This window comes from Mandrillus leucophaeus, unplaced genomic scaffold (assembly GCF_000951045.1).
Source record: "Mandrillus leucophaeus isolate KB7577 unplaced genomic scaffold, Mleu.le_1.0 Scaffold271, whole genome shotgun sequence".
In the NCBI taxonomy this organism is placed as follows: domain Eukaryota; kingdom Metazoa; phylum Chordata; class Mammalia; order Primates; family Cercopithecidae; genus Mandrillus; species Mandrillus leucophaeus.
This window is the reverse complement of record NW_012102821.1, coordinates 42236-62793: the sequence shown is the minus strand read 5'-3', so window position 1 is coordinate 62793 and position 20558 is coordinate 42236. Positions and strand designations below refer to the sequence as shown.

The following is a 20558-nucleotide window of genomic DNA, read 5'->3' as shown; positions in this document are numbered from 1 at the left end:
TTCAGAATGTGTAAAGTGAACCTGAAAAAAGAGAGAGACTGATCTAGATCCCTAGAAAGTTAACTCTAGCAGCTTTATTTATAGTAATGGGCTGAAAAAAAATTGGCAGTTTTTCTAATAGTTGGGCTCAGTGTTCATATATGTTCTGCCCTTGTCTCTAAGCAGGTGGAAAAGGAACTCCTCTGGGAACCCCAGCAACCTCTCCTCCTCCAGCCCCACTCTGTCATTCGGATGACTACGTGCACATTTCACTCCCCCAGGCCACAGCCACACCCCCCAGGAAGGTGCGATCCAACTCATCTGCTATCCCTCTGCCCAAGGCACAGTGACTCACTTGAAAGCCTCACTTTGAGAAGCCTAATTATGCCAGATAGAATTCTGACCTAAAATGCAATGGGTTTGAATCAGAATAATTGAAAATAGACTAACAAGCTGCTCTCAAGGTGTGATCTGCTGACCCCTGGGTGGTTCCAAAACTCTGCTTTGGAAGAATTCTTGTAGGGAATCCAGCAAGTCAAACCTACCTTTTTTTTTTTTTTTTTTTTGAGACAGAGTCTTGCTCTGTCGCCCAGGGTGGAGTGCAGTGGCACGATCATGGCTCACTGCAGCCTTGACCTCCCAGACTCATGCAATCCTCCTGCATCAGCCTCCCAAGTAGCTGGGACTACAGGCATGTGCCATGATGCCTGGCTAACTCTTTTTTGTTTTGGGTAGAGGTGAGGTCTCACTATGTTGCCCAAGCTAGTCTTAAACTCCTGGGCTCAAAACGATCCTCCTACCTGGGCCTCCCAAAATCCTGGGATTACAGGTTTGAGCCACCACACCTGACCAATCCCACTTTCATAACACTAAGCTGTCATTTGCCTTTCCCACTGGGTTGGCATCTGCACTGATGGCACAAATATGATGGGGGGCGAAATGGTGGCAACTTAGCCTGAATCAAGGCAGGCATTGAAGTGTCCTATCCTAGGAGGCCTTGTATTCTTCCCTGACATCTTCTCTCCATTAAAAACAATAAAAAAAAAAATTTAAAAAGTTGAGTGTTCTGTATTAAGCAGTAACCATTATTAATTTTATTAAATCTTAGCCCTTGAGAACATGTATGTGTAATATTCTTTGTGGCAAGATAGAAAATATGCATAAGGCACATATACTGCATATGCAATTATTTGAATTGAGAGGTGAACTAGCTGTCTTTTTTCACGGAGTGCCAGTTTTATTCGAAAGAACAGCTGTCTTACAAACTGTTTATTCAGACTTGGATATATGGCAGGCAGTTTCTTAAATGATGAGCTGAGTATGTAACTTCAAGATAAACAACTGACAGTATTTGTTGCCAACAATAAAATTCAACTCTCAGGTGGAAATTAGGATATTAAAAAACGTGTATATGCCACCATGAACTTGATAGCTGCCCCAAGACTTTTATGAAATTGAAAAGTCTTTGGAAGCTTAGTTAGTAATTTGAGTTTTTGATATTGTGTAATGAAGTGTTTCAACATTTGGAATATGTGAATAACTTGGTGAGCCAATATTTTCAGAATGTCCAATGTATGATGTTGCAGAATCAGGCATAGGTAAAAAGCACATTCAAAGTACAAAGCAGGCTGGGCACAGTGGCTTACACCTGTAATCCTAGCACTTTGGGAGACTGAAGCGGGTGGATCACTTGAGGTCAGGAGTTCAAGACCAGCCTGGCCTATGTGCTGAAACACCATCTCTACTAAATACAGACATTAGCTGGGTATGGTGCAGGCACCTGTAATCCCAGCTACTCGGGAGACTGAGGCAGGAGAATCACTTGAACCCAGGAGGCAGAGGTTGCAGTGAGTCAAGATCACACCACTGCACTCCAGCCTGGGCAACAGAACAAGACTCCATCACACACACACAAAAAAAGTACAAGGTAGACTAGTGGGTTTTAACACAGGAAAATCTCATTGATGTGGTTTCAAATTTCACTTTGTAACTTCAAGAAACTACCACTCGTCAAATTTTGGTGTAATAACAAAGACGAGTATTTGAAAAGTCTGTCAACATATGTTTACTTTTTGCGGCTGGGCATGGTGGCTCGCTCCTGTATCCAGCACTTCGGGAGTCCAAGGGAGGTAGATTGCTTCAAGACCAGCTTGGGCAACATGCAAAACCCCATCTCTACCAAAAAAAAAAAAAAAAAAAAGAAAAGAAAAAGCCAGGTGTGGTAGTGTACATCTGTAGTCCCAGCTACTTGGGGAGCTGATGGAGGGTGGCTTGAGCCCAGGAGGCAGAGATTGCAGTGAGCCATGATCATGCCACTGCATTCCAGCCCAGGTGACAAAGCCAGACCCTGTCTCAAAAATAAAAACAGCAGCACATATGTTTACTTTTGTAATTACATATCTGTGGGGCTCCAAATTTTTCTTTATACACTTCAGTCAAAATAACATATTGGCAACAGATTGAATGTAGAGGTAGATACGAGAATCCCCCTGTCTTTCATGAAGCCGTATATTAAAGAGATGGCAAAAATGTTCCACTCTTCTCATTAAATTTATTTTTATTTCGGGAAATATAGTTTTTAAATAATACGTAATTTACATTAACTTGTAATGGGCTTGTTATTTTTAAGGGAATTAATAAATTTTAAAAAATTTCTTAGTTTTCTAATATAATAATTATACCTCATAAACAAAAGCTCTTGGGATTCTCCAGTCTTATTCTTCTTCTTATTTTTTTTTTATTTTTAATTTTTTTTTTTGTGGTCTCACTCTGTCACCCAGGCTGGAGTGTAGTGGCACAATTGCAGCTCACTGCAGCCTTGACCTCCCTGGCTCAGGTGGTCCTCCCACCTCAGCCTCCTGGGTAGTTGGGATTACAAACACTAGTCACCAAGCCCGGCTAACTTTTTAATTTTTTGTAGCAGTGGGGTTTTGCCATGTTCCCCAGGCTAGCCTCAAACTCCTGAGCTCAAGGGATCCACTGGCCTTGGCCTCCCAGAGTGCTGGGACTATAGGCATGGGCCACCATGCCCAGTCTGCAGTCATACATTAAGACTATAAAGCAAGCTGCCAGGCACAGTCCCAGCACTTTGAGAGGCCGAGGCAGGCAGATCACCTGAGGTTGGGAGTTTGAGACCAGCCTGACCAATGTGGACAAACCCCCTCTCTACTAAAAATACAAAAATTAGCCAGGCGTGGTGGCGCATGCCTGTAATCCCAGCTACTCGGGAGGCTGAGGCAGGAGAATGGCTTGAACCCAGGAGGTTTCGGTGAGCCAAGATTGCGCCATTGCACTCCAGCCTGGGCAACAAGAGTGAAATTCAGTCTCTAAAAAAGAAAAAGAAAGCAAGCATCCAAACAATTTGAGATTCACTGCACTGGGCTGACCTTTAAACTACCTTACAGTATGCTCGAGAACATGTGCAATATTTTTTGCCTTGTGATATAAAGATACTTAACTTTTCAGGAAGAGAGAATGGATTCTGCAAGACCATGTCTACACAGACAGCACCATCTTCTGAATGACAGAGGATCAGGTAAAATTTCTGCATCACCACAGGCCTTGCTTGCCTCTTCTAATTGGGTTATATGTGTTTAAGAAAAGAAAGTTAACTGGAAACAAGGAAATTCTGGGATATCCAAACTACTGAGGCCTAAAGATAATGAAACAAGTAGTGAATTCTAAAAGCTAAACTAATAATATCAAAAACAGTTCTTAAGCTATTGCAATGAAGTACCTGTATTTTGACTTGGTTAAAGTATGTCTCTTTTCAGAAACATTAAGAACTGATCATTTTATTTGCTATGGGATTATTTGTGGTACTTTTAGTTATATTATTTTTAATATGTCAGTCTTTTGTAGTATCCCTAGGACAGAGCCATGTCCATAGGACAGAGCCATGTCCAGCCTTCTCTGTTCAGCAGGAAGAGTTATTACAGACATATTCTGTACAGTGTAAGCAGTTTCACATTTACAGGGATTACACTGTGTTTCTTTGACTTCAGTTGTCTTTGTTTCTCTTCAGAAGAGCCACCTGGCAGCAAAGGTTCTGTCACCCTAAGTGATCTTCCAGGGTTTTTAGGTGATCTGGCCTCTGAAGAAGATAGTATTGAAAAAGATAAAGAAGAAGGTAATGTATAGGGGATTGCTGTGAGTTGATCAAACCTGACCCTCGCTCTGCTATGAATCTGGGACTTTGTGCCAATGCTCACAGGCTTGCTTGATTTTTCTTCTCTTGAGGTAACAAGATGGGTGGTTTAGTTTGGGACCTATGCCAGGTAAAGTGATGCCACTGTTTTTTTTTTTTTCGAGACAGGGTCTTGCTCTGTCGCCCTGGCTGGAGTGCAGTGGCACAATCATGGCTCACTGCAGCCTTGACCTCCCAGGCTCAAGCAATCCGCCCACCTCAGCCTCCTGAGTAGCTGGGACCACAGGCATGCACCACCATGCTCAGCTGATTTTTACTGTATTTTTTGTAGAGATGGGATCTCCCTACGTCGTCCAGGCTGGTCTCTAACTCCTGGGCTCAAGTGATCCTCCCGCCTCAGCCTCCCAAAGTTCTGGCATTACAGGCGTGAGCTACCATGCCCAGCCGGATGCCACTTTTTCTCCTCCCTCTCAGTGACACTGGCACGTGGCAGCATGCAACCCAAACTGCCTAGCCTTTCCCAGGTGGAATATCGACTGCCGTTTCTTTTGTTTCCTTTCTTCCTCTCAGCTGCAATATCTAGAGAACTTTCTGAGATCACCACAGCAGAGGCTGAGCCTGTGGTTCCTCGAGGAGGCTTTGACTCTCCCTTTTACCGAGAGAGTCTCCCAGGTTCTCAGCGGAAGACCCACTCGGCAGCCTCCAGTGCTCAGAGCGCCAGCGTGAACCCTGAGCCTTTACACTCCTCCCTGGACAAGCTTGGGCCTGACACACCAAAGCAAGCCTTTACTCCCATAGACCTGCCCTGCGGCGGTGCTGATGAAAGCCCTGCGGGAGACAGGGAATGCCAGACTTCTTTGGAGACCAGTATCCTCACTCCCAGTCCTTGTAAAATTCCACCTTCGACGAGAGTGGGCTTTGGAAGCGGGCAGCCTCCCCCGTACGATCATCTTTTTGAGGTGGCATTGCCAAAGACAGCCCATCATTTTGTCATCGGGAAGACTGAGGAGCTTTTAAAGAAAGCAAAAGGAAGCACAGAGGAAGATGGTGTGCCCTCTACCTCCCCAATGGAAGTGCTGGACAGACTGATACAGCAGGGAGCAGACGCGCACAGCAAGGAGCTGAACAAGTAAGGGACTGGGGCCCTCTCTTCTGTGTTAAATGGTCCATTTTATTGTGAAGTACAGAAGGTGTGAGAGAGGAACAAGAATCGTTCTTCACACTCCCACCCTGAGGCAGCTGGTTCTCTGCTGTTTGTCAGATGTCCTTCTAGGCTGTTGTGTCTTCATATATGTGACCGTGTGTGACCTCTGTGCACCTAAAGTGGGATGATTCCTTAGCAGTCCACTTCAAAATGAGTCTTTTTATATAGGCCATTTTGTGCCTCTGTTCTATGAGGACACTCAAATGCTTTCATGTGTGCCCTCTGCAAGCTGTAGGCTGAAAACGAGGTTGTGGTATTTCAAAGAATATAAGAATATTTGTCACAGTGTTTCCCTCTCTAGCTACAGATTATTATTATTTTCTATTTTGGTATAGTTCATTAGGTGGAGATAAAATCACCAGCATTTTATGCAAGTTCAGGTGGCTGATGTCCCCTCCAGACCCGCTGAGGCACCCAAGTTTTCATAGAAAGGACTAGCTGAGAAACTGTTTCCCATCCTTCTTTTATTAGCTACTTTACAGGTGCTTGGGGAATATTTTTATTTTTCTTCTTATGTACTATGCTATGGTGGAATTTGACAGGGATTATAATATTTAAACTCCCTATTTTTAAACAAGATTTGGCATGATAGGCTCAGGTAAATTACCTACATTTTCCTTAAATTTAAGTGACAGTACCTTCACAACAGAGTGTACTCCCTGTATATTTCAACAGACAGGGTTGAAAACGGCTCTCAGCGTGTTTGACCACTCAGTTTCTCTGGAGAGCTGGCCCCAGAAACGGAGGCCACAGTGTATGCAGTGGAGGTCAGCCTGCGGCCCTCTCTGCTCTGCAGACCAGGTCGGAGGCCGTGGGGCTGCCTCCCATTGTGTCCACTGTAGGCTTCTCTAACTCTCTGTGGCCCTGGAGTTTGAAACATTCTTATGCCATTGCAGATTTTGACCACAAAGAAGTGATCTAACTTTGCCGCAAATAAAAGTCCAGATAAGTTTTTTTCTTGGTAAGATCCGTAACTTTGTTACTCAAAAACTTTCTTCCTAGGTTGCCTTTACCCAGCAAGTCTGTCGACTGGACCCACTTTGGAGGTAAAGTTGTTACTTTAGCTCCAAATCCAGCCCACAAGGTTCCTGCTTGCTTGTTGCCCTTTCTGTCCTTGAAGGAGGTGCCCTCTGGGAAACAGATCTCCCCTTGGCTATTGCTCCAGCCAGGCTATCTGCTTGGCTAAAGGATCTCAAGTGTTGCCAAGTCAGCATTTCTTATTTTTGAAAAGTGGCAAGTACCATGCACTTGAGAGTAGAAGTGCAAAACTACAGACTTCCTGCCAGGCTTCCCTAGAGAAGACCAGAGTGAAGGAGAACACACAGTGAAGGAAGGGTCTTGAGAAACAGGGCACCTGAAATGTGTGATCTAGATTTGTGGGGAAGGGAAAGCAGGCTCTGAAAGAGTCATCCCACGTGACACGACCCTTTGCATTCCTTCACGAGGGAGACACATAGTCCATACTTTCCCCACTGCTGTTGCTGGGAGCCAAGTGGTCATTTGCAAAGAGAGTGGTGATTTGTTTCTTAAAGAATTGTGTTTGTTAAACTAACAACACATGGGAAGGGGGCTTGATTGAACGATCTGTAAAAGGCATTTCTGCCACCCTCCCTCTGCTTTAAAATCAGGCTCTCCTCCTTCAGATGAGATCCGCACCCTCCGAGACCAGTTGCTTTTACTGCACAACCAGTTACTCTACGAGCGTTTTAAGAGGCAGCAGCATGCCCTGCGGAACAGGCGGCTCCTCCGCAAGGTGATCAAAGCAGCAGCTCTGGAGGAACATAATGCTGCCATGGTGAGGACTGGGGAGGGGACAGGTGGAGCTTGCTGTTTGTTTTGTTTTGGGTCAGCATGATAGCTTACAAAAAACAGCAGCTGAGGAGGTCAGAGTTCCCAGTCCCTCCCACTCCTTCGGGCAGGTCACTCGAGATTAAGACATGAATGGTGACGTCTCAGAATTCCCTCATAATTCTCAGAAACCATGGGGACAAGTGATTTTGTGTGTGTATGTTTGCATGTAATTGGCCATGGTGATGAAGGGTCAGAAGATGATTTTATTTTTCCAAATGTAAAACCAACTCTTGTAAAGCTATTTCATGGCACAAAACTGAAGTGTGTATTGTACAGTGTGTGTGAAGCCAGTCAGACCTGGAGTTTGAATCTCGGCTCTACCAGTGTTACCTTAGAAAAGTAACTTGGCCTCTTAAAGCCTCTGTTAGCCATGCTATAAAATGGAAATAATAATAGCAGCAGCTGCTCTTTAAGTTGTGATGGTTAGAAGAAATGTCGGTAGCACTTGCTGAGTGCCCAGCACACTGCAGGCATTCAGTAAATGCTCATCATTTTAGTGAACTTAGTACCATGTGTGAGAGATTTTATTCCAGTGTTGGTAGTCAGACTTTTGAAAGTATTGGAAGCAAATTGATCCCTGAGAAGATTTCTTTAAGCAACTTAAAATCCATTTGCTTAATGTAAAATTTGGAAAACCTTGACCTAAAGCCAAGTAAAACAGTAGTGAGAGCTCTAAGAGTTTGGGTCTGTAGTTACATTGTCAGGGTAGCTTGTGACTATTCAGGTGAAATGTTTGCAGTGTGTGTTAAATTGCCTGTGTTGGAAGACAGCTAAAATGATGACATTTCTGGTCTCTGCTAGAAAGATCAGTTGAAGTTACAAGAGAAAGACATCCAGATGTGGAAGGTTAGTCTGCAGAAAGAACAAGCTAGATACAGTCAGCTTCAGGAGCAGCGTGACACTATGGTGACCAAGCTCCACAGCCAGATCAGACAGCTGCAGCATGACCGAGAGGAATTCTACAACCAGAGCCAGGAATTACAGGTATGAACTGGAGCACCAGGCAAAGCCAACTGCGAGAACGCTGGAGAGCAGTGAGGAGGGAGGCAGCTGGTTTCCTGGGGTGTCCTCGACTTGTTCAGCTTCATTAAGCTGAATGCTTTTCTCTCTCAAATCATGGCAGAGATTCTTCATGGCTGGTGAATCTTTTTTTTTTTTTTTTTTTTGAGACGGAGTCTCACTCTGTCGCCCAGGCTGGAGTGCAGTGGCCGCATCTCAGCTCACTGCAAGCTCCGCCTCCCGGGTTCACGCCATTCTCCTGCCTCAGCCTCCCGAGTAACTGGGACTACAGGCACCCGCCACCTCGCCCGGCTAGTTTCTTGTATTTTTTAGTAGACACAGGGTTTCACTGTGTTAGCCAGGATGGTCTCGATCTCCTGACCTCGTGATCCGCCTGTCTCGGCCTCCCAAAGTGCTGGGATTACAGGTTTGAGCCACCACGCCTGGCCATGGCAGGTGAATCTTACTTAGGGCAGAGGTTCCCCAACTTTCTTGGTTCATATAGTAGCTCCCTTAGTGTCTCAGTCAATTTTTTTTTCTGCAGCCAAAAAGAAACACTTAACAGTTCTGCTCATTAAGTCGATCTGAATAACTTAGTGAGTATGAATGTCCTAAGAACTTAGTAGGTGTTTAGAAATAATACATATAAATTTTAAAAAATAATAACTGCAATTACTAATGCCTCGTGTGCACCTATTGGGCACTGCATGGCATCTCAGACCTTGAAATCAGAGTGGACAGTGACACCCTCATTTCCTGTTTCACACTGGTTTTCCTTGTGGTGCTTTGTATCACTGCACCCAAAAAAGCCCAGCTTCACAAAGACGTCATCCACAGTCGCAGCATCATTTCCAGCTAGTTGGTAATTCACAGGGTGTCCAACAGATGGCGCTGCGTCTCCCTCGAAAATTTAAAATCTTTCTGCGGCCTCTCTGAGTTTGCTGGGTAGCCTCAGGGCTCTTTGGTGCACAGCTTGGGAACTGAGAATCTTAGGTCTCTTTTTTTCTTTTGTTAAACAGTAAGGAACTCAGAAATCAACCATAACTTACTTTTTAAAACTAACATATCAAATCCTGAGGGCCCAAGAAAGTAGAGCCGTTGAGCTAGGCATTCCCAGTCCTCTGTGGGCTGGTGGCCAGGTAGGCTTGTGATCCGGCCTGTCAGTGCTCCTCAAACTTCATGTCCACGTCTCTTTGGGTAGACGAAACTGGAGGACTGCAGGAACATGATTGCAGAGCTGCGGATAGAATTGAAGAAGGCCAACAACAAGGTGTGTCACACTGAGCTGCTGCTCAGTCAGGTTTCCCAAAAGGTAAGAAGAAATGAGGCAGACCTGAATCTGTTGAAACACCATTTGCTAACATTCTTCCTTCGGACAGGTTAAAGAAATATATTACTTGAGTGTCTGTGTCATGGGTTCCCAACGGGAAGTAGTTCTGCTGCCCCCATGTTCCCTGACATTTGGCAGTGTCTGGAGACATTTTAGGTTCATGTTTTTGGTGCTACTGGCATCTAGTGGGTCGGAGCCAGAGTGCTGCCAAATATCCTACAATGCACAGGCAGCCCCCTGCAGCAAAGAAGTATCCATCCTAAACCCTGGTCTATGTGTATCCCATGGAACCCTTTCTTCACACTTTGTTTACATAAGTGTCAAAAGTTTGTTCAGGTTTTTGAGCGTGATTCCTCCTTCTTTGGGAATCACTGCACTTCATACATCATTTTGTCAAGAACGGTGAGTTTTCCCTAGGGCTTTATGCCACTGGGCCTTGGTGGTATACCTGTCCACCTTCTCCAGGTGTTCTGTGGGTGGCCAGTTTTGATGGACTGCATTCGTGCTGTCCCCTTTGCAAAGCACAGTTCCAAAGTGCATTTCTATTTTTGTTGTCCTTGGGTGCCATCCTCCCCACCTGCCATTATGTCAGGGACTGTAAATCGATGGGACTTGTTTATTTTGCTTTAACATTGAAATAGTGTGCTCCTAGCTGATTCCCTATTTCATGTCCATGTGCTAGTTTTATGTCGTCGGATTTTTCACTTTGCTTATGTTTTTTGGCTAGCTCTCAAACAGTGAGTCGGTCCAGCAGCAGATGGAGTTCTTGAACAGGCAGCTGTTGGTTCTTGGGGAGGTCAACGAGCTATATTTGGAACAACTGCAAAACAAGCACTCAGATACCACAAAGGTATGCCAGGGCTCAGGGAGCCAGACCTTAGTAGGGAAAGCATTTCAGACCCAGACAGTATGTCTCCGGCATGTCATATAGAATGGCTTGATGACTTGTTTCCTAAAAGACGGAGTGGCAGTCCCACTTCCCCCTGGTCCAGATAGACAAGCACTTTCCAGCCACCGCGTGAGTTTGTTTCTCCTGTTGGGTTGCTTTGAAGTTAACTCGCACTGAAAGCACCTAATGGTAATTGGTACAGAGTAGGTGTAAAGTGTTTCCTTTCTCTTCCCTACGCCCCCTTTCAAAGAGGGGGAGAAAAAAAGAAGGGTGGGGGACCAATTCTGTTTAACATACCTCTCAGGACTGTGGGTATAGACTGGCGTACATACCAGGTGTTTTTCCTTTTAATGTTGGATTTCTGCAGATGGTAGTTCAGTCCTGGCAACAAGGCCAGCATTGGGATGATCTTACGTTAATTAGTGCCTCACCAGTGGTGTCGAGGCAGAAGTTTTAAGTCACTTTATAAATAGCCTCAGGTAATGTTAGTGAATGAGGTGGGAATTGAATTTTAATAGTCGCTGTTCAGTTGCTTCCTGTCACTAACTTCTCCATCACACATGGGCCTCCTTTTTAGGTTTCTTGGGCATGTGCTTTGTAAAGGGTCCTTTTCGCCGGATGTAGAGAGGAGTCTTAGAACTGGAGAGAGTAATTTTCCTAATAGAATTACTCTCTATTTCTTGGCTCCTCTCAGCTCTCAGAGTCAGACTCCCTTTCTCAGAAGGATGTTAGATGTGGTACTTTCTCTAGAAAGCATCTATCACTTATTTTGGAGGTGTAATGACTTTGGGAACAGAAAGGGGGAGAAACAGATCTGTGGCACAAGAGAGCTCCTGAAAAAGCTGCTGAAACGCGCGCGTGCCATCTCCTGAGTGAAGCCTAGACGGGCGGCCTCCATGGAGCCCTTGTGCTCTTTGGGACCTTGAGTAGCCTCCTGTCCGTGGAGCCCTGTTTCCCAGTTCATTAAACAGGGGTGATGCAGCTGAGTTGTGATAGTCAGGATGCCTTCAATTGTAGACAACAAAAACCAAACTAGGGCTGGGCATGGTGGCACATGCCTATAGTGCTATTTGGGAGGCTGAAATAGGATTGCTTGAACTCAGAAGTTCTAGACCAAGCCTAGCAACATAGCAAGACTTCATCTCAAAAAAACAACAAAAACAAAAAACACTCAACTGGCTTAACAGTGGAGAATTTTATTATTTCACTTGACAAGAAGTCGTGAGGCAGGTGAGTTCCAGGTTGGTCAAGTTGGCCATTCAGGGACAGCATCGAGGAGGCAGACTCTTTCCATTCTTCTGCACTGCCTTGCTTATCCTGCAGGCCTGGTCCTCCAGCTAGCTGCACTCACGGTTGCCAGGTGTGTGCCACAGGCACAGATATGACAGGCAGACACAGTAATGTCCCACAGAAGAGGAGAGCATCTCTTCCTATTCCTCATCAAGAAAATCTTTCCCAGGCCGGGCGCGGTGGCTCACTCCTGTAATACCAGCACTTTGGGAGGCAGACGTGGGTGAATCACGAGGTTAGGAGATCAAGACCATCCTGGCCAACATGATGAAACCCCGTCTCTACTAAAAATACAAAAAATTAGCCGGGTGTGGTGGCCCACACTTGTAGTCCCAGCTACTTGGGAGGCTGAGGCAGGGGAATCGCTTGACCCTGGAGGCGGAGGTTTCAGTGAGCCGAGATCATGCTACTGCACTTCAGCCTGGTCAACAGAGCGAGACTCTGTCTCCAAAAAAAAAAAAAAAGAAAGAAAGAAAACCTTTCCCAGATGCTCCCACCATACTTATCTCCCCTGTTGGCCGGGCCTGTCCTGTGCCCATCCCTAGCCTAGTTATTGCCTCAAGCCAGTTAGGATTTGCCCCCGAACCTGGAGCTAGGGTTGCTCTTGTTCCATCCAGAGGAGAAGGAAGAGTGAGTGGTGGGGAATCGGGGGAACAGTTGGTAGGGGTGGCTGTAAGGATTAGTGAGAGTGCACGGATGTTCCTCGCGGATGTTCCTGGTTCAGTGCTTTGCATGATTATCCATGAATAAGTCCTATTGTTTATGACAAAGACCAGATAGATGCGTTCAGCTACCCTGTGCTGAAGTCTGGAGCCATTTAGCACAGCTGGAACAGCCACATTATCAGAGCCAGTTCTGAGTTTAAATCAGTTGCATTCTGTAACAAGGAAGCATTGGGCTCACCAGACAGCATCAAGGCAGGGGCGCCTTCGTGAAAGCTCATCTCCTTGCTGTTTATGGTTTATTGTCTTTTTTAAAAAACAAATATATGGCAAATTTTATGTTTTGTACAATTTACCACAGTAAACATACACACACAAAAGTAACACAGGCTTAAAAAAATATCCTTTCCGCCTTCTTTCTGAGCATTAATGTGTACTTGCTCTGGGTTTCAAGCTGTTCCAATCTGTCGGCTGCAGGCCATCTGCCTTAGCACGATCAACAAACCTTGTCAGGGCACCCAGTCTGCAGAGGCTGCTTTGCTTGAGCAGACCTGCTCCACTGGCGTTCCATTCTGTAGCCCCACCTGCGCTATTGTCAGGAGGGGGAGAAAAGGAGAAAGAAAGCAAGTGGCCTGCAGTACCACTAGACTGAAATGATAGCCGGATACTGGCGGATTTTCACTTGGTGTTTTGGATACGTATATGTTCGCATAGTTGATTGTACTATTCACACAGTCTTGTAGTCTGCTTTTTAATCTTTTTACTGATACCATATCATTTTTTAAAAAGACTTAGAAATATAGGATGTATTTTAATTTACTTAGCTGTTCCCCTGACATTAGACTTAAATGATGTTTCCAGGTTTTTGCTCTTATAAATATGCTGTGATGATTATTTTTGTGCAAAATCTCTATGTTTCACATGCTTTCCTTGGGGATCGATTTCAAGGAAGGGTTACTAGGATAATACTACCAGCTTACTAAAGTGCCTTCTCAGTCCTTCTTACATTGTCTTTTCAAAATGGATACAGCGTGTTTATTTTTTATAAGTACTAATTCTAGTCTTTTTTTTTTTTTTTAGGAAGTAGAAATGATGAAAGCTGCCTATCGGAAAGAGCTAGAAAAAAACAGAAGCCATGTTCTCCAGCAGACTCAGAGGCTTGACACCTCCCAGAAACGGATTTTGGAACTGGAATCTCACCTGGCCAAGAAAGACCACCTTCTTTTGGAACAGAAGAAATATTTAGAGGATGTCAAACTCCAGGCAAGGTAACTTTCATCAGGAAAGGCTTTTGTGTTTTTATTAAGTGGAACTTCCTATATTCTGGCTGGTCTGTATCTTTCAGAGGACAGCTGCAGGCTGCAGAGAGCAGGTATGAGGCTCAGAAAAGGATAACCCAGGTGTTTGAATTGGAGATCTTAGATTTATATGGCAGGTTGGAGAAAGATGGCCTCCTGAAAAAACTTGAAGAAGAAAAAGCCGAAGCAGCTGAAGCAGCAGAAGAAAGGTAGGAACAAAGAACTGATTAATGACCTTGGGATTAAGCTGTCAATTACAGCAGAAGGACTGTGTCACATGGTGTGGGAAGCAGTTATAGCTGATTAGACAGGGCTGCAGCGCTCAGCTCACTCCATTTCAGAGACCCACTCTGACGTTCCTTTCCTCCAAACGTCCAGTGATCTCTTCATGGTCCTTTTCCTGGCCTCGAGTCCCTCCATACAGCCACAGGAAGTGTTCACACTTAAGATTGCCACCTAGTATCCCTAGTTGTGACTTAGGTTTCTCTTGATGAGATCTCTTGCTTGAGTCCAGTATTATAAAACAGAGAGTGGGCTAGCAGAGTTCAGCATCAGTGTGAGTGAGTGTCCGTGTAATTCCACATCTTCCAAATGTGGATGCCTCAATCACCAGCTCCTTCTTTCCTCCCGGGCTTTCTTACAGGCTTGACTGTTGTAATGACGGGTGCTCAGATTCCATGGTAGGGCACAATGAAGAGGCATCTGGCCACAACGGTGAGACCAAGACCCCCAGGCCCAGCAGCACCCGGGGCAGTAGTGGAAGCAGAGGAGGTGGAGGCAGCAGCAGCAGCAGCAGCGAGCTTTCCACCCCGGAGAAGCCCCCACACCAGAGGGCGGGCCCATTCAGCAGTCGGTGGGAGACGACGACGGGAGAACCGTCTGCCAGCATCCCTACCACTGTGGGCTCACTTCCCAGTTCAAAAAGCTTCCTGGGTATGAAGGCCCGAGAGTTATTTCGTAATAAGAGCGAGAGTCAGTGTGATGAGGACGGCATGACCAGTAGCCTTTCTGAGAGCCTAAAGACGGAACTGAGCAAAGACTTGGGTGTGGAAGCCAAGACTCCCCTGAACCTAGATGGCCCGCACCCATCTCCCCCGAACCCGGACAGTGTTGGACAGCTACATATCATGGACTACAATGAGACTCATCATGAACACAGCTAAGGATGGTGGTCAATCAGTGTTAACTTGCATATTGTTGGCACAGAACAGGAGGTGTGAATGCACGTTTCAAAGCTTTCCTGTTTCCAGGGTCTGAGTGCAAGTTCATGTGTGGAAATGGGACGGAGGTCCTTTGGACAGCTGACTGAATGCAGAACGGTTTTTGGATCTGGCATTGAAATGCCTCTTGACCTTCCCTTCCACCTGCCCTAACCCCTCTCATTTACCTCGCAGTGTGTTCTAATCCAAGGGCCAGTTGGTGTTCCTCAGTAGCTTTACTTTCTTCCTTTCCCCCGAGAATGGTTGCGTCCTTTGAACCTGTGCAATATGAGGCCAAATTTAATCTTTGAGTCTAACACACCACTTTCTGCTTTCCTGAAGCTCAGATTACTGGGTTGGCTCTCAGTTAGACCAGGTAGTTTGTTGCATTGCAGGTAAGTCTGGTTTTGTCCCTTCCAGGAGGACATAGCCTGCAAAGCTGGTTGTCTTCACTTGAAAGCTGTCACATGAGACTTTTCCACTGCTTTTTGATTCTGAAGTTCAGCATCTAAAGCAGCAGGTCTAGAAGAACAATGGTTTATTCACACTTACATTCTTTTGGCAGTTCTAATAAGCTTCCTAGAAAGTTCTGTGTAACAGAAGCCTGTTTCAGAAATCTAGAGCTGGCACTGTGGAGACCATACACCCTTTGGGAAAGCTCTTGTCCCTCTTCCCCCACTACCTCTTATTTATTTGGTGTTTGCTTGAATGTTGGTACTATTGTGACCACAGGCTGGTGTGTAGGTGGTAAAACCTGTTCTCCGTAGGAGGCAAGAAGCAGTCACTGGGAGAGGTTACCCGAGAAGCACTTGAGCATGAGGAACTGCACCTCCAGTCCATCTCAGCTTGCTGGGCCTTTTGTTAAACCTTCCTGTCTGCTGGCCTCCCTTTGTGTGCACACGCCTCTTGTTCATGTCAGCTTATTTGTGACAGTGCAGCAGAAAGGCTCTGAAGGTCCAAAGAGTTTCTGCAAAGTGTATGTGACCATCATTTCCCAGGCTGTTAGGGTTGCCTCACTGTAGCAGGTTCTAGGCCACCAGAAGGGGGGCAGCTTTTTCATACCAATTCCAACTTTGAGGGGCCGACTCTTCAGGCAGCGATGTCATCACACTGTCCATGTTAGTAATGGCAGAGCAGTCTAAGCAGAGTCCGGGAGAATGTTGGCAAAAGCTGGCTGTGTATGCCCACTAGGCTGCCCCACGTGCTCACGAGAGATGACACTAGTCAGAAGAGTGGCAGTGGCAGAGAATCCAAACTCAACAAGTGCTCCTGAAAGAAATGCTAGAATCCTAAGAATTGTTGCCTGGTGTTCCAGCTGAGGCAGGGGAGAGCTGGTAGGAAGGAGCCAGTGAACTTGGCTTTCCTGTTTCTATTCTTTCATTAAAAAGAATACAAGGATTCAGTCATAAAGAGGTAAAAAACTGTCATGGTACGAAATCTTAGTGCACACGGAGGCTTCGAGCACTAGAGAATAAAAGTCTTTTTTTTTTTTTTTTTTTTTTTTTAGCATGGCAATAAATATTCTAGCATTCCTAACTAAAGGGAGGTAGACAGTTGGAGACTCTATGTCACCCTGGCTATACCGGCAGAAAACCTGTTGAGGCAGGCTTTCTGGGTGTGACTGATTCCCAGCCTGCGGCAGGGCGTGGTGTCAACTACTCGGCCTAGCACAGGTTGGCAGTTGGCCCTGAATTGTCAGATGTGGAGTATTAGTGACACCACACGTTTAATTCAGCTTTGTCCAAAGGAAAGCTTAAAATCCAGTATAGTCTAGTTTCCTGGTCCAGTTTTAGAAAAGGAAAACGTGAACAAATTTAGAAAGGGAAGGAAATCCCATCAGTGAATCCTGAAACTGGTTTTAAGTACTTTCCTTCTAGAGATCTGTGCCACAGAACAAGATACCAGGCACTTAAAGCTTTTTCCTTAATTGGCAAAGGAAAAGAGGCCCAGGTGAAAAAGAAAACACATTTTAGAAATGGACGGGTTGTCAAAATAAAGGGAAGAAAGGTGGCAGCATGGACAGAGGCCTAGGCCTGAAGCTCCATGGACATGTCTGTGCAGGGCCCTCAGCTCGTCCATCCAGCCTGGGTGTCCCTTTCCTCAGCTTTATAACAAAGGTGGCTCCAAGCTCAGGTGCCTCTGAGTTCCAGGAGGCTGTGGGTTTCACTCAACCACGGATGGGAGAATGAGACCTGGAGTCATGGTGAAGGGGCCCAGCCTAAAACTGTAGGCTTTCATGTTGCAAAGAACTCGAGTCAGTAGTTAGGTTTGGTTTGGTTTTGGAAGTGGTAAACCTGCCGAGAGTCACTCGATCATGCTGCAGTGAGTAGTTTTAAGGATGGGAAAGGTGACAGTAGGACTTTCGAGAGGCAATTCAGTCCTGGGCAAAGGTATTAGTACAGTAAGCGTTCAGGGCAGAGTCTATCTTGAAACCAATTAAGCAGCTTGGTATTTATAAATGTTGAGATTGGATGGCCTCCATCCAGGAATCACTATGGGTGAGCATACCTGTCTCAGCTGTTTGGCCAATGTGCATAACCTACTCGGATCCCCACCTGACACTAACCAGAGTCAGCACAGGCCCCGAGGAGCCCAAAGTCTGCTGCTGTGCAGCATGGAATTCCTTTAAAAAGGTGCACTACAGCTTTAGCGGGGAGGGGGATAGGAAGACGCAGAGCAGATGAGCTCCCGAGTCCCTGCAGGTGAATAAACACACAGATCTGCATCTGATAGAACTTCAATGGATTTTCAAAAAGCCATTGACAAGACTCTGCCATAAAGTCTATAAAAATTGTTATTATGGGATTGGAAGAAACACGTGGTCATGAATATAAAAAAACTGAAACCCAAAGGTAGGAAGGTCAAGGTCACTTCTTCGATGGAGAAGTTGTGAAAGATGTCCTTGGAGAGGAGTGTTAGGACCAGCATTACTAAGGCAGGTGGGCAGACAGTGACCTCTCTAGGTGTGCCCACAGAGTTTTTCAGGAGAGAAAACTGCCCGACCTTTGGGACTAAGCTGCAGAATCTTCTTACTAAGCTTGATGAGTGGAGAGGCGAGAGGTGAGCTACTTTGTGAGCCAAAGCTTATGTGACGTGGTTGGGGGAAACAGTCCAAATTGTTCTGAGAAGGTGAACTGTTACAACCCAGGAACAGGTCCTGGAAGCCACTGACAATTAGAAAAATTCACCCACCATGCCGCACATTACTGGGTAAAAGCAGAGCAGCAGGGAACAAAACTCCAGACTCTTGGGCCGTCCCCATTTGCAACAGCACATGTAGTTTCTGGTATAGTTGTTGAGAAAGATAAAACTCTAGCCGTTGTTCAGAGGAGGATGTATAAAATGGTCCTGGGGATGAAAGGATCTGTGAGACCACAGAGGCTCAGACTCACTGTTAAGGACAGAAAACTGGGTATGTGTTTCATGTAGCCAGCAGAACCGAAGTGTGCTGTGACAAGCCAATGTGAATTTCTACCAAATAGTAGAGCATACCACTTGAAGAAGGAACTGAAGAGCAAACAGAAGTTCTCCACAGTGAGACTCACCTTATCTCACTGAAAGCACTAAGAGGTGGGAGGAGGCCTGTACAGGCTGGAGGAGGGTTTGGGCAGAGCGAAGGCCCGGCCAGGACCTTGGTGAGATGGAGTGCCGCCCACCTCCTGCGGATACTCTTGGAGAGTGGTCCCCCCAGGGGGCTCTGCCCCACCTGGAGAAGAAAGCTGCCTTGTGTGGAGTGACTCAGATCAGTACACCTTATCTGCTGCACCTTCACTCTCCAGGGTACATGCCATAAGCGTTGGAAAAATGTATCCAGTCTGAAGATGTTTGTGTGTCTGTTTACATCCAGAGTTCTGTGACACATGTCCCCCAGATTGCTGCAAAGATCCCCAAGGCATTGATTGCACTCGATTAAGCTTTTGTCTGTAGGTAAAAACAAGTTTAGGTCGAGGACTGGCCCCTAGGCTGCTGCTGTGACCCTTGTCCCACGTGGCTTCTCTGTCCGGAACTCTTCGATGTGCCCAGGGGAGCATGTTCCTGTCTCCTCCATGCCGTCCTGCAGTCCGTATCGGCTCGTCTGAGGGAAGAGTAGCTGTAGCTACAAGGGAAGCCTGCCTGGAAGAGCCGAGCACCTGTGCCCGCGGCTTCTGGTCATGAAACGAGTTAATGAAGGCAGAGGAGTTTCCTCCTCGCTTCCCAGCGCCACATTACCCACCCTCTGAGATAAGTAGGCTGGTTTAACCATTGGACCTTTCAGGGGAGATCCTGAGAGTCTGAGAACCCCCAGACCAACCCCTCCCTCCCTTTCCCCACCTCTTACAGTGTTTGGACAGGAGGGTATGGTGCTGCTCTGTGTAGCAAATACTTTGGCTTATGAAAGGGGCAGCCATGCATTTTGCACTAGGAAGAATCAGTAATCACTTTTCAGAAGACTTCTATGGACCACAAATATATTACGGAGGAACAGATTTTGCTAAGACATAATCTAGTTTTATAACTCAATCATGGATGAACCATGTGTGGCAAACTTGCAGTTTAAAGGGGTCCCATCAGTGAAAAGAAACTGATTGTTTTTAACGGACTGCTTTTAGTTAAATTGAAGAAAGTCAGCTCTTGTCAAAAGGTCTCAACTTTCCCGCCTCAATCCTAAAAGCATGTCAACAATCCACATCAGATGCCATAAAAATGAACTGCAAGATAAAATGGTACAATCTTAGTGAATGGGAATTGGAATCAAAAGGGTTTGCTGTCCTTCTTAGAATGTTCTAAAACGTCAAGGCAGTTGCTTGTGTTTAACTGTGAACAAATAAAAATTTATTGTTTTGCACTACTCTGCTGTGTGGACATGGAGTGGCTTACACTGGCCTTGGCAGGCTTATAGGTCAAGCAGGGGACTGGTCCAAAGATACGAAGCCTTAGGGTCTGGTTTGGCTACCTTGGGTGACTGGAGGAGGAACCTGACGAATAATGGATTTGGGCTTTTGTCTCTAAGAAGACTCTTTTTGTTCTGGCAAATTATCTGGTGCACAGCCACACATCCTACCTGTATCTGCCTCAAATTCATGTTCTTCCTCAAAGAGTGGCCAAGGGGCATAGTGTGGGAGGGGGTGACTCGAATCCTGTCTACAGAGAAACCCCCAGAGCCAGGCTGTCTGCAGGGGTGTGTTGTTCCTCTATGCTGGCATGCTGGGTGTCTCGGAGTCCTTTTGGTGGCACTGCACTGACACGTCAGTGCTCCAGAGCTTGCCCTCTTGAGCCTTGCGGGTTGTGTTAATGTGAGTGTGCCAAGGAGACAGTGCCGCTCCCAACACTCCCTTCTCCATGCCCTTCATGGGCTTCGCAAGAAGGCCGGAAACTGCCTTTACACAATTTTGACATCCACCCTGGCTAATGGTCTCTTGGCCTGGACTTCCATATAAGGACCAGGGATGAGTTTCATTTGCGATGTGGCTTTCAATTGCTTGCCTCTGCCTGGCTGTGTCTGGAAATCAGCATTGCTCTGCCCATTTTATTTTTATGTGTTTATTTGTTTGAGACAGAGTCTCACTCTGTCGCCGAGGCTGGAGTGCAGTGGCCCAGTCTCGACTCACTGCAACCTCCACCTCCCAGGTTCAAGTGATTCTCCTGTCTCAGCCTCCCAAGTTGCTGGGATTACAGGCGCCTGCCACCATACCCGGCTAGTTTTTTTGTATTTTTAGTAGAGACGGGTTTT

At 46.0% G+C, this 20558-nt stretch overlaps 1 protein-coding gene across 3 annotated transcripts in view; it reads left to right on the top strand.

Annotated features, from left to right (window-relative positions):
* The window catches only part of TSC1 (tuberous sclerosis 1), a 52884-nt gene extending 33207 nt beyond the window's left edge, over positions 1 to 19677 (top strand). For 2 of the 3 annotated variants that reach the window (XM_011984657.1, XM_011984655.1), the window contains 12 exons: positions 163 to 284; positions 3445 to 3514; positions 4004 to 4108; positions 4697 to 5255; positions 6333 to 6376; positions 6959 to 7125; positions 7983 to 8165; positions 9382 to 9492; positions 10238 to 10360; positions 13432 to 13619; positions 13697 to 13858; positions 14293 to 19677. In XM_011984657.1, the coding sequence (XP_011840047.1) occupies positions 163 to 284; positions 3445 to 3514; positions 4004 to 4108; positions 4697 to 5255; positions 6333 to 6376; positions 6959 to 7125; positions 7983 to 8165; positions 9382 to 9492; positions 10238 to 10360; positions 13432 to 13619; positions 13697 to 13858; positions 14293 to 14812 (2354 nt within the window). In that variant the 3' untranslated portion in view covers positions 14813 to 19677. The remainder of the gene's footprint in view (positions 1 to 162; positions 285 to 3444; positions 3515 to 4003; positions 4109 to 4696; positions 5256 to 6332; positions 6377 to 6958; positions 7126 to 7982; positions 8166 to 9381; positions 9493 to 10237; positions 10361 to 13431; positions 13620 to 13696; positions 13859 to 14292) is intronic. The other variant, XM_011984656.1, reaches the window with a different exon arrangement.
* Positions 19678 to 20558: the final 881 nt, after the last annotated feature.